Below are 11,296 nucleotides of genomic sequence, written 5' to 3'. Positions count from 1 at the left end.
ACAAGGAACAATGGAAGGAGACACCAAGGGCATGTCTATACTAGAAATGCTGCCCTATACCATGGTAGCGCTGTAGCATAGACACTATGCCGACGGGAGGGGTTCGCCTGTCACTGTAGTTCATCCACCTCCCTGAGAAGTGGTAGCTAGGGCGACGGAAGAATTCTTCCATCGGCCAAGTGTTGTCTGCACTTGGATCTACATTTCATACCCCTGAGTGACATAGCTGGAGAGACCTAAGCTTTAGGGGGAGCCCAGGCCTGAGATGTGAAAGGAGCATTGGAAGAGAACCAGGAGAGGCCAAGGAAGGAGAGAGTGACCGAGAGCATCAGAAGCCACAGAGACACTGAGGGATGGGGAACAGGCCATGAGGCCCAGCAGGAAGGGGAGCAGAGATGGTGCGGGGGGTGGGCAGGGAGACAAAAGCCAGACTGAAGGGGATCTAGGAGCAAGGCTGGATTTCCCATTAGGCACAGTAGGCACGTGCCTAGGGCCGCTGGCATTCTAAGGGAGCCTAAAAATTCAATTTTTGCCACTCCCGGGTCCTGGCAGGGGCGGGGCCGGCTGAGGGGAAGACGGCGCCACACAGCCCTGCTGGAGTCACCTCCCAGCGGGGCCAGTAAGTGTGGCCAGGGGGCAGGACGCAGGAGAGTGGGTCTCTGGAGGGACTTGTGGGGGGGCTCTGGGCAGTGAGGGGATGGAGGACGGTGGGCAGTGGGAAGTTTGTGTGGGATGCTGGGCAGTGGGGAGTGAAGGAGGTTTGTGTGTTTCGGGGTGTTTGGCAGTGGGGGAGGTCTGTGGGCAGAGGGGCGCTGGGCAGTGGGGTGCCTAAAAGTTAAAAGTGGCGGTTTGGAGCTCTGAACCGTTGTGAGCGCTGGGGGCCACCCCACAGCTCCCAGCCGCCACAGCAGACCACCCCACAGCTCCTGGCCGCCATAGGAGGCCACCCCACAACTCCTGGTCACCGCGGTCGGTGGGGGGGAGGGGGCCTGGAACTGCGAGACACAGGCGGCAGGGGACCCTGGAACTCTGAACTTGGAACCGGGGCCCTCGCAGCTGCCCAGCCACCAGGAGCAGTTTGGGGACCCTGCCCCTAGGGGCACACAAGGTATAAATCCGGCCCTGTCTAGGAGGGAGTTCTCCAGCTGCCAGGGGGTGCAGCGTGTACTAGGAGCTGAAGGGTCACGGGAAGGAGGAGATAGGGTGAGGGAGGTCAGGGCAGCGAGGGCAGCAGGGAGCGCAAGGAGAATATGAACAGGGAAGTGTTCACCTGCTCTGGCCAGGAGAGTCAGAGATTTTTAAGGCCAGAAGGGATCACCATGATCACTAAGTCTGACCTCCCAGGCAACACATTCATTCCTGCTTCGAGTCAAATAGCTGTAGCTGAACCTGAGCATCTCTTTAAGGGGCCCATTAGTGCCTGTGGGGAGGGCTCATCTCAGCTGCGTGAAGGGCCCAGTACCCAGAAGTGGGGAGACTCAGAGGCATGCAGGGTTCTGGGCCAGTGGAGACATAGGTGAGGGCAGGTTGCTAGGGAGAGAGGCGGGGGGCAAGATCCTGTTTACAAAGTGGCTAGAGGTTGGGGGAGGGCGAGAGAGGAGGGCTGAGGGATGCCAGGAAGGGCTGGGGCTCAGCGCAGGCTGTGGGTGTGGTTGGAGGCAGAGGTGTGACCATAGTGAAGGGGGCCATTGGTGGAATAGTTTAAGCTTTCTCCATCTCTGCCTCGTTCTGAAAGGAATAACAAGCCCCAGGCGGCTTTTCTGGGAGCCGCACTCCAGGGCTGGGGTGGAGGGAAATGCTGCATGTGCTCTTACCGCTGTGCCCGGCCTTGGCAAGGACTCGGGGGAGGAAGGGAGCCTGTGACAAGCCCAGAGAGATTTTCCTTGACCTGGTTGTAAATTATTCAGCATGTTTATCATGATCACCATTTTGACCAACTGTGTGTTCATGGCAATGAGCGACCCACCACCATGGGCCAAGAACGTGGAGTAAGTTCCTTTCCTCCATTCGCTGCTTGGTCTCCTGATGGCTCTGGAGAGGGTGGCTCCCTTCGCTGCGTGGCTGCTCCTTACAGAAATCTGTCCTGCTTATCAGACAGGGGCCTGAGGGAAAGGTGTGGAGGGGCCTTGGGAAATGGGCATGTGTAGTTTGGAGACCCCCGGACTGAGCTGTCACCACGTTTGTGATCTCAGAACCCAAGTTTGTGTCCTCCTCTAGACTTTGCAACCACGGGCACATTTCTGAACAGCCTCCCTCCACTACTCACCGCGCCTCAGCTACAGGACAGACAGGGCTCCGAGCAGGCAGCAGGTTTTTGAGGGCTCAGCACCCACAATTTGGGGCCAGATAACCATGGCTCAGCACCCACTATCAGTGCCAGATTTTCCAAAGAGCCTCCCATTTAGGTGCCTAAACAGGGGCTGAAGTTTTCAAAACACCCAGCAGCCCCAGTGGTGACACTAATGACCCGGATCCCGCCTGCCCTCACCATGCTGAGCTCATTTGGAAATCTGGCCCGTGGTGCTGAAAGCAGTGTTGGTAGTGAGTGGCCCATCTGTATTAAGGCTCCCAATTTTACTAATGCTAGCAGAGCTCGACTGCTGTCAGCAGCCATGGGAAATGACTGATAAGACATATTTTCCAACCCTTTTCCCATGAAGGTCTCAGGACCCATTTTTCCTGCATACACATAACATTTTTGCAAGTGTCTTGGATAGTTTTCCCTTTGAGCTGCTTGTCTTGTCTACTTATCATAAGTCACTGTTTCTGCTTTCAGATACACCTTCACTGGGATATACACCTTCGAGTCCATGATAAAGATAGTAGCCAGAGGATTTTGCATTGACCAATTTACATTCCTACGCGACCCATGGAACTGGCTGGATTTCAGTGTTATCGTTATGGCGTAAGTATACTCAGTAAGGGACATGGCACAGGCAGGAAGCCTAGCTAACCAAGTTGTAACATTGGTGGTATAGGATGAATTGGAATCAAATGTCTGGAAAATAACCAGAGACGTTGGAGATGGTATCATCTACACTGGGTATATACCCCAATTCCTGCACTTGATGGCCAGTCACTGAAGTAGCCACACTCCAAATGTAGACAGGGAGAGCTGTGATTGCATCGATGGAGCTAACCCCAGTGCCAAGCAGGGTTAAACTTCACTGGGGTATATTGTGACTTTCCTTGTCTATACTTGGGGTTTTGCTCTGGTTGTTGGTCCCCTATGGCCAGGATTGGGGTACATCTCCAAAGCAGACAAGGCCCACCTAGGTCACCTTGCCTGTCCCTCTCAGTGAAGCCTGGCTTGTTACCTCACTTTGCCCAGAAAGAATCAAATTGTGCTACTTCCTACCCATATTTCTGCAGTGAATCTCTTCCTATTATTTCTCTGTCCTCACACCACATCCCTTCAATATCCACTGGGACCAGGTAAAGTGCCAGCTACTCCCTCTTCCAGATTGGCAGTGAAGACATTAAATTCAACCAGTCCTAACCCTGATGACTACCTCACTCCCCTTCTCAGCTCCCATGCTTTGATCTGTCAGGTTCAGCCTTGCTTCTTGTTTGTAGTCCCTCAGATGGCATTTCCATCCAAGCAGAGTCAGATTAGTTTGACTAATAAGGTTTAGCAAGTGTTAGAATCATAGAATATCAGGGTTAGAAGGGACCTCAGGAGGTCATCTAGTCCAACCCCCTGCTCAAAGCAGGACCAATCCCCAGACAGATTTTTGCCCCAGATCCCTAAATGGCCCCTTTAAGGATTGAACTCATAACCCTGGGCTTAGCAGGCCAATACTCAAACCACTGAGCTATCCCTCCCTCCATCACCTTCATGCAACATTCTCATTCCCGTGGCGCTGCTCCCTCATCTGAGGCTCTGAAAACGCTTTGCAGGCTTGGCAGCCTCTGCTTGGGGTAGGGGCTATCAGGATCCCAACAAGGGCAGTCAGGGCCAAGGGCCAAAACATGAACAAACCTGAGGCTGAGAGTAGCCGAGGAGTTCCTGGTCAGTTCTGGGCCAGGGTTGATACCGAGGGTCAGAATCCAAGTCACTTTTCAGGTCTGAGTCAGGTGGCAAAGTCCAGAACAAGCCGAGGTCAAGCCAAGAATTCTAAGAGCATAGAACAGGAACCCTCTTGGACACCTGCTGGAATGTCCCTTGGGTTTGTATAGAGCCAGGAGCCAAATAGGAGCCATGAGGCTGCTGCCTATCAAACCCTTAAGGTGGTCCCCAGCAGATCATGGGTCATGGCACACAGGCTAGATAGAGCTGCTGCTGGGTGACAGCTGGAGGTGCTGGTTGCCTGGTAGCTCAGCAGCCCTGGATTCTAGACCTGCAGGGCCCTCTGGTGAAGGCTCCTTCTCCCCATTTTACAGATGGGGAAAAAAGAGAGACTCTCTCCTGTAGGACAACCTGCATGGAGGGGCAGGGGAAAGATGCTTGAGCTCCTCTGGCCTCCTCTTCACTTGGAAAGGGAATCACAATGAAAGACTATTTTGATCCACTGAGTCTGGTGACATGATGCTGGCCACCAGCGACTGGCTCCAGGCAGACCAGGATGGGTGGTACCAGCTCCTGTGGGCTAAGTGCTGACCCCAGCACTGATCCCAGGAGGCGTGATGCTGACCCCACTGTTAAACCCGATGGCATTTCCCAGGGCAGACCAGACCTTGCTAGCTGCACAGGACCCAGTGGATTCTCTGCTCCCTGGGGATGGAGTGGTGGCAGCACAGAGGGGATGTTGTAGAGTCCGACCGTCCCTGCTCCCACCAGTGGCTCTGGAACACTTTTAATAGTGGGGGTGCTGAAAGCCAGCCCCCTTACCGCATCCATGTCTCTCCCTCCTCACCTCTCACCCCCCGCAGAACTGGGGCTGGGAGCGGGGCCGTGTCTCTGGGAGGGGGGACCCAGACAGGGGTAATGGGACCAAGGCTGGGGCTCCAGCTGGGGTCAGGGGCAGCAGCTGGGACCCCAGGCACGGGGCCAGAAGTGGAGCCCTGGGTGAGCGGCGGCAGCCGGGACACCAGGCGCGGGGCAGCAGTCGGGACCCAACATAAAACCTGGGGTGTTTCAGCACCCCCCGCACCACTAGTTAACGTGCCTATGGCTCCCAACCTTCCCAGATTAGGGTTGCCAACTTTCTAATCACACAAAACCGAACACCCTAGCCCACCCCTACCCCAAGTCCCTGCCCTCCGATCACTATATTCCCCCTCCCTTGGTGACTCACTCTCCCCCACCCTCACTCACTTTCACTGGGCTGGGGCAGGGGGTTTGGGTGTGGGAGGTGGTGAGGGCTCTAACTAGGGGTGTGGGCTCCAAGGTGGGGCCAGAAATGAGGGTTCAGGATGCAGGAGGGGGCTCCGAGCTGGGGCAGGGCATTGGGGTTCGGGGGGGGGGGGTGAGGGCTCCAGATGGGGGTGCGAGATCTGGGGTGGGGCTGGGGATGAGGGGTTTGGGAGGCAGAAGGGGGCTCCAGGCGGAGGGGGGGCTGAGGGATTCGGAATGTGGGAGGAGGTTGTGGGTGGGGGCAGGGGGTTGGGATGTGGGAGGTGTACAGACTCTTGGTTAGGAGTGCTGGCTCTGGGATGGGGCTGGGGATGAGGGGTTTGGGGTGTAGGCAGGGGCTCCAGGCTGGGGGGGTGGGGCTGAGGGATTCGGAATGTGGGAGGGGGCTGCGGGTTGAGGCAGGGGGTTGGAGTGCAGGAGCAGGTGAGGGCTATGGGGTGGGGCTGGGGATGAGGGTTTCAGGGTGTGGGAGGGGCCTCTGGGCTTGGGCAGAGGGTTGCGGGGGTGAGGGCTTTGGGGTGGGCCCAGGGATGAGGGGTTCAGGGCTGGGGCAGAGGGTTGAGGTGCAGGGGGGTTGAGGGTTCTGCCTGGGGGTGCAGTCTCACCATTAAAGTCCGGGCGGCAGTGCTGCAGATCTAAGGCAGGCTACCTACCTGCCCTGGCACTGCGCTTTGCCCTGGAAGAGGCCAGCAGGTTCGGCTCCTAGATGGGGGGGGGGCCAGGAGGCTCCGTGTGCTGCTCTCGCCTGCAGGCACTCCCCTCTCCCAGCTCCCACTGGCTGTGGAGCCGGTGCTCGGGGCGGGGGCAGCATGTAGAGCCCCGTGGCCCCCCGCCTAGGAGCCGGACCTGCTGGCCACCTCCAGGGCACAGCACGGTAGGGAGCCTGCCTTAGACCTGCAGCACTGCTGACCGGACTTTTAACGGCCCGGTCGGCGGTGTTGACTGGAGTCGCCAGGGTCCCTTTTCAACTGGGTGTTCCGGTGGAAAACCGGACACCTGGCAACCCTAGCCCAGATCCCAAAGGCATCATCCACAGTGGCCTCATGACAGTGTGACTACCACATCTTAGGATTTGTCCGCACAGGCTAGTGCACAGTAGGGAGGCCACTAGTCCAGGATTAAACTGGATGGCCCGGTACTTGGACAAAACTGGACATGGTTTTGTCCCGTATCAGATGGCTCTGCCCCAGCCCGCTCTTAAAAATGGCACCTCTGGAATGCAGGGTGACCTTGCATGCACCGTGTGTGCAAAGTCACACTGGTGGGGGTGAGGCGGCCCATTCTGAAAGATGGTGCCCCCTCCGCATGTGGCATGACCTCGCACCCATCACCATGCCAGTGAGGGCAGAGTTAACACTGGCGGGGGCGGGGTCAGGGTCACACCATTCCCAGAAGTACCGGAATGTCCGGTGTTGAGGGAAGGTGGAGCGGACATCTTATGCACCAATATAATAAGGGCCTTGATCTTCCTTGGCTTGAAACCAGAGTAAGACGCACCAGTGCAGCATGTGGACATGAGGCATTTCATTGGGGGAGGGATAGCTCAGTGGTTTGAGCATTGGCCTGCTAAACCCAGCGTTGTGAGCTCAATCCTTGAGGGGGCCACTTGGGGATCTGGGGCAAAATCAGTACTTGATCCTGCTAGTGAAGGCAGGGGGCTGGACTCGATGACCTTTCAGGGTCCCTTCCAGTTCTAGGAGATGGGATATCTCTATTAATTTCTTTCTATTTCTATAGGACTGGAAGGGACCTTGAGAGGTCATCTAGTCCAGTCCCCTGCACTCAAGGCACAGCTAAGGATTAGCTAGACCATCCCTGACAGGTGTTTGTCCAACCTGCTCTTAAAAACCTCCGATGAATGCAGGGGGCATCTCTGTGTTGTGTTTATACAGCACCTAGCGGAGTGGGGCCATGTCCAAGACTGGCGCTCAAGGATGCTATCATCATCAACAGGAATCAATCAGTAAAGCTCACCTGGTGTAAAACTTCCCAGTGTAGACAAAACCGCAAGGCAACACAGCTCCAGATCTTCCCCACTTAGTCTTTGCAAGTAGCTGTGAAGTGCTAATGAGTCCTTTTCAGGCACTCACAGCAGCACACAGCCTGTAGGCTCCCTCCTGGTAACGCTGCAGGTTGGCAGCCCTACTGCTTTTGTCTCTGAAAATGACCATGACCTAGAGTGCTGTGAAAACACCCCTCACCTCCAGTCACTGCAGCAGATCAAAGTCTGAATCCTTCTGAATCCTTCTTTCCCCCCTCCCTCAGTTACACCACAGAGTTTGTGGATTTGGGAAATGTCTCAGCTCTACGAACGTTCCGTGTCCTCCGCGCACTGAAAACAATCACCGTGATTCCAGGTAGGTCAAGGAGCATTTGCCTTCCAAACCATCTCCGTTCCTTTCCACAGTTTAAGCTTTAACTTGAAAAACCAGCCGGCTTTCAGATCTTTGCCCTGGACCTTGGATTGTCCCATGCATCAGTGCAAAGTGAGTGTGGAACACTCCTGTTCTTGTGTGACAGTGTTTTATACCCACTTTGCACTCGCTGTCACTGGCATAACTGACTATACAGGTTGGAGGATAGTGGAGAAAAGGCCCCTTGCCTATTGAGAGGTGAAGGCATTTTGCTTTGAGTTGGGGGCATTATGGCATTGGTAGTGCTAAAAGCTCCAGCAGCATTGCCAGCCCAATTATAAGACCCTGCTTTTGCTCGTGCATAACTTTGCAAAAAAACGGCCTTTTGAGCTGACATTTTCCATGTCCCAAAGTAATTTTTTTGCCTGGGAAAACTTTGAGGAAAATGCATGTAATTGTTTTGCATTATTTTCTGTATTTAAAAAAAAGTAATACGTTTCAGACTTTGACTGTCTACACTTGGAGCTCAGCGTGTGTTCCCAGCTCATGTAGACATACTCGCATTCACTCTCATTGGGCTAAAAACAGTAGTGTAGCTCCAGTAGCACAGGCAATGGCGAGCGGTGGCATGGGCTAGCTGCCCAGTGCACAAACCTGTCTGGACCCCGGAGGCGCGTCTTGGCGGTGGCTAAGCGAGGCCACCACTTGCCGTTGACTGTGCTAGTGCGGGTACACTACTACTTTTGGCTTACTAGCTTGAAAAGAGCTAGCCCAAGAGTGTCTGCATGAGCTATGAATCACACCCCTAGCTCCAAGCGTAGATGTAGCCTTTAGGGTCGAATCCTGCTGCTTTTTACACATGTGAGTGAGTCCCATTCAGTCAATGGGGCTATTCATGAGGAGAGATTAATAAGACTGGGACTGTTCCGCTTGGAAAAGAGCCGACTAAGGGGGGATATGATAGAGGTCTACAAAATCATGACTGGTGTGGGGAAAGTGAATAGGGAAGTGTTATTTATCTTCTCACATAGCACAAGGACCAAGGGTCACCCAATGAAATTAACAGGCGGTGTAGACATTCGGGCTCAGGCTGCAGCCCAAGCTCTGGGACCCTCCTATCTCGTAGTGTCTTAGAGCCCAGGCTCCAGCCTGAGCCCAAACATCAACATCACAATTAAACAGCCCCCTCGCCTGAGCCCCACGAGCCCAAGTCAGCTGGCACGGGCCAGCTGTGGGCATCTAATTGCAGTGTAGACATACTCTTAGAGGCTACTTTTGCAAATATATGCGGTCTGGGACTCCTGATGGTCACCTTATCCCAGCCTCTAGATGGTGCCAGGTTATATGTAAATTCAAACTACCAGGCTATGTGCCCAAATATGAGCCAGATGTTGGGCCCTCACCCTGAGCACACATAGCTCTATGTTTTGATAAGGTAGAAGCACACCAAGAGCTCAGGTTCAAAGGGGGAGGCTGCCTCGCTGGCACAGTGCAGAACCCTTTGGGCAAGCAGGGTGTCTGGCAAGGGTGGCTGCCAACCTTGTCCAATGGATCCTAACATTCCTCGGGCAAAGACCCAGGAGAGTGTCCGGGCATCACAGGAGTGGCCAAGTCAAAGACGCTCTGGGGATATTTCGTCAGGACAAGAACTCTTGTGCCCTGGCTTCTTTCACCGCCTGCTAAGGCAGAAGGGACCTAACGCCAGCTATGGCCTGCTTGTTTTACTCACATGATTAGTCCTTCCTCAGCCAAAATACAGTCATGTGTGGGAGCCCCCTCTGAACTCCCTACCAGACAAAGGGTTAAAAGCAAAACCAAAAAATGACTCCCCTAAGCCCCTGGCACAGGAATAGGATTATTGGGGTTTGCATCTTCCCTCGGTTCCACAATGTGGGAGTCAAATGGGCATGTGCCCACTCCCCTAATGGCTAACAGCGTCAAATGGGTGCCAAGGCCAACGGCAGGGCCAGCTGGCTTGTTGGGGTGGGGGATCTGCGGAGACAATGAAAGTCACTTTTATTCCAGGATAATCAATGTACTTCCCAAGCGGAGTAATTAATCTGGAATGTGATCTCTTTATCTGGTCTAGAGTCCCCACCACACCAGCAGTTATTCTGGAGTGGTTTATTCTCCTCTTGTTATTCCAGTCAGTTTCTCCATGTAGACGGGTCCTAAGAGAATTGGAGTTTTACCTCAACAGGTGGAAATATTGGCACGGCGACTGGGACAAACATTTGGACATGAAATAGGTCCAAAGCAAATGCCAGATCTGAGCACTCCTGTGCTTGGGGACTGTTTTGGGCTCCAGAGATTAATTCTGAGGCTTGGTCCCATCACTAATTTGGGCGTCACACGAGAGGAATAAATATCTTCACATCCCAAGGGCCTCTCAGGGTCTGTTCAATACCCTGCTCCCGCTTGGGACAGGAAGCTACCATTGGACTTTCAGAGCAAAAGATGAGGTAACCTAGCCCCTAATGCAAACTGTCACTCCATCGCCTGTACTCAGAAGCACAAAGACTTCTCTGGGTCAGAGGGTTTGGAGCAGAGCGGAAGGGCGTGGCAGAACTCAAAGTTCTCCCGGTGGTTACAGGAAGAGAGACACTCCTTTGGACGCAGCAGAATTCTCTGCCCTGAGATCAGGGTTAGCAAATAATTCATCCCAGGTGCAACAGCACGGAACCTCCTCCTGTTCATTTGAACCTAACTGTGATTTTATTTGGCAAATTTCAAATGAGAGGAAAAACACACAATGAAAGGGAGTTAGAAACCATCAGGGGAAAACAGTAATGGCTTCTGTGATGGAAAGATTTTAGGGCCAGTCTAGGGATGTTTCCATAGTATCCATCTAAATGTGTCGGTGAAACCTGTTCTTTTGTAAGAACAACGAGGAGTCCTGGTGGCATCTTAGAGACTAACATATTTATTAGGGCATAAGCTTTCGTGGGCTAGAACCCACTTCATCAGATGCATGGAGTGGAAAATACAGTAAGAAGATATATATACACAGTACATGAAAAGATGGGAGTTGCCTTACCAAGTGGGGGGTCAGTTCTAAAGAGACAATTCAATTAAAGTGGGCTATTATCAACAGGAGGAAAATTACTTTTGTAGTGGTAATCAGGGTGGCCCATATCAAACAGTTGACAAGAAGGTGTGAGTAACAGTAGGGGGGAAAGTATCAGGGGGTAGCCGTGTTAGTCTGTATCTACAAAAACAACAAGGAGTCTGGTGGCACCTTAAAGACTAACAGATCTATTTGGGCATAAGCTTTCGTGGGTAAAAACCTCACTTCTTCAGATGCAGAAGTGAGGTTTTTACCCACGAAAGCTTATGCCCAAATAAATCTGTTAGGCTTTAAGGTGCCACCAGACTCCTTGTTGTTTTAGTAGATACAGACTAACACGGCTACCCCCTGATACTTTCCCCCCTACTGTTACTCACACCTTCTTGTCAACTGTTTGATATGGGCCACCCTGATTACCACTACAAAAGTAATTTTCCTCCTGTTGATAATAGCCCACTTTAATTGAATTGTCTCTTTAGAACTGACCCCCCACTTGGTAAGGCAACTCCCATCTTTTCATGTACTGTGTATATATATCTTCTTACTGTATTTTCCACTCCATGCATCTGATGAAGTGGG

General features: G+C 53.3%; 1 protein-coding gene across 1 annotated transcript in view; it reads left to right on the top strand.

The window, feature by feature from the left end:
* Positions 1 to 1,898: 1,898 nt before the first annotated feature.
* Positions 1,899 to 11,296, top strand: part of SCN4A (sodium voltage-gated channel alpha subunit 4) — a 104,067-nt gene continuing 94,669 nt past the window's right edge. The window contains exons 1-3 of the mRNA XM_034756257.1: positions 1,899 to 1,988; positions 2,777 to 2,905; positions 7,562 to 7,653. Of these exons, the coding sequence (XP_034612148.1) occupies positions 1,909 to 1,988; positions 2,777 to 2,905; positions 7,562 to 7,653 (301 nt within the window). The 5' untranslated portion in view covers positions 1,899 to 1,908. The remainder of the gene's footprint in view (positions 1,989 to 2,776; positions 2,906 to 7,561; positions 7,654 to 11,296) is intronic.

This window comes from Trachemys scripta, chromosome 23 (assembly GCF_013100865.1).
Source record: "Trachemys scripta elegans isolate TJP31775 chromosome 23, CAS_Tse_1.0, whole genome shotgun sequence".
In the NCBI taxonomy this organism is placed as follows: domain Eukaryota; kingdom Metazoa; phylum Chordata; order Testudines; family Emydidae; genus Trachemys; species Trachemys scripta.
Note: the sequence above shows the minus strand (reverse complement) of the source record. Positions and strands in the feature narration are given on the sequence as shown.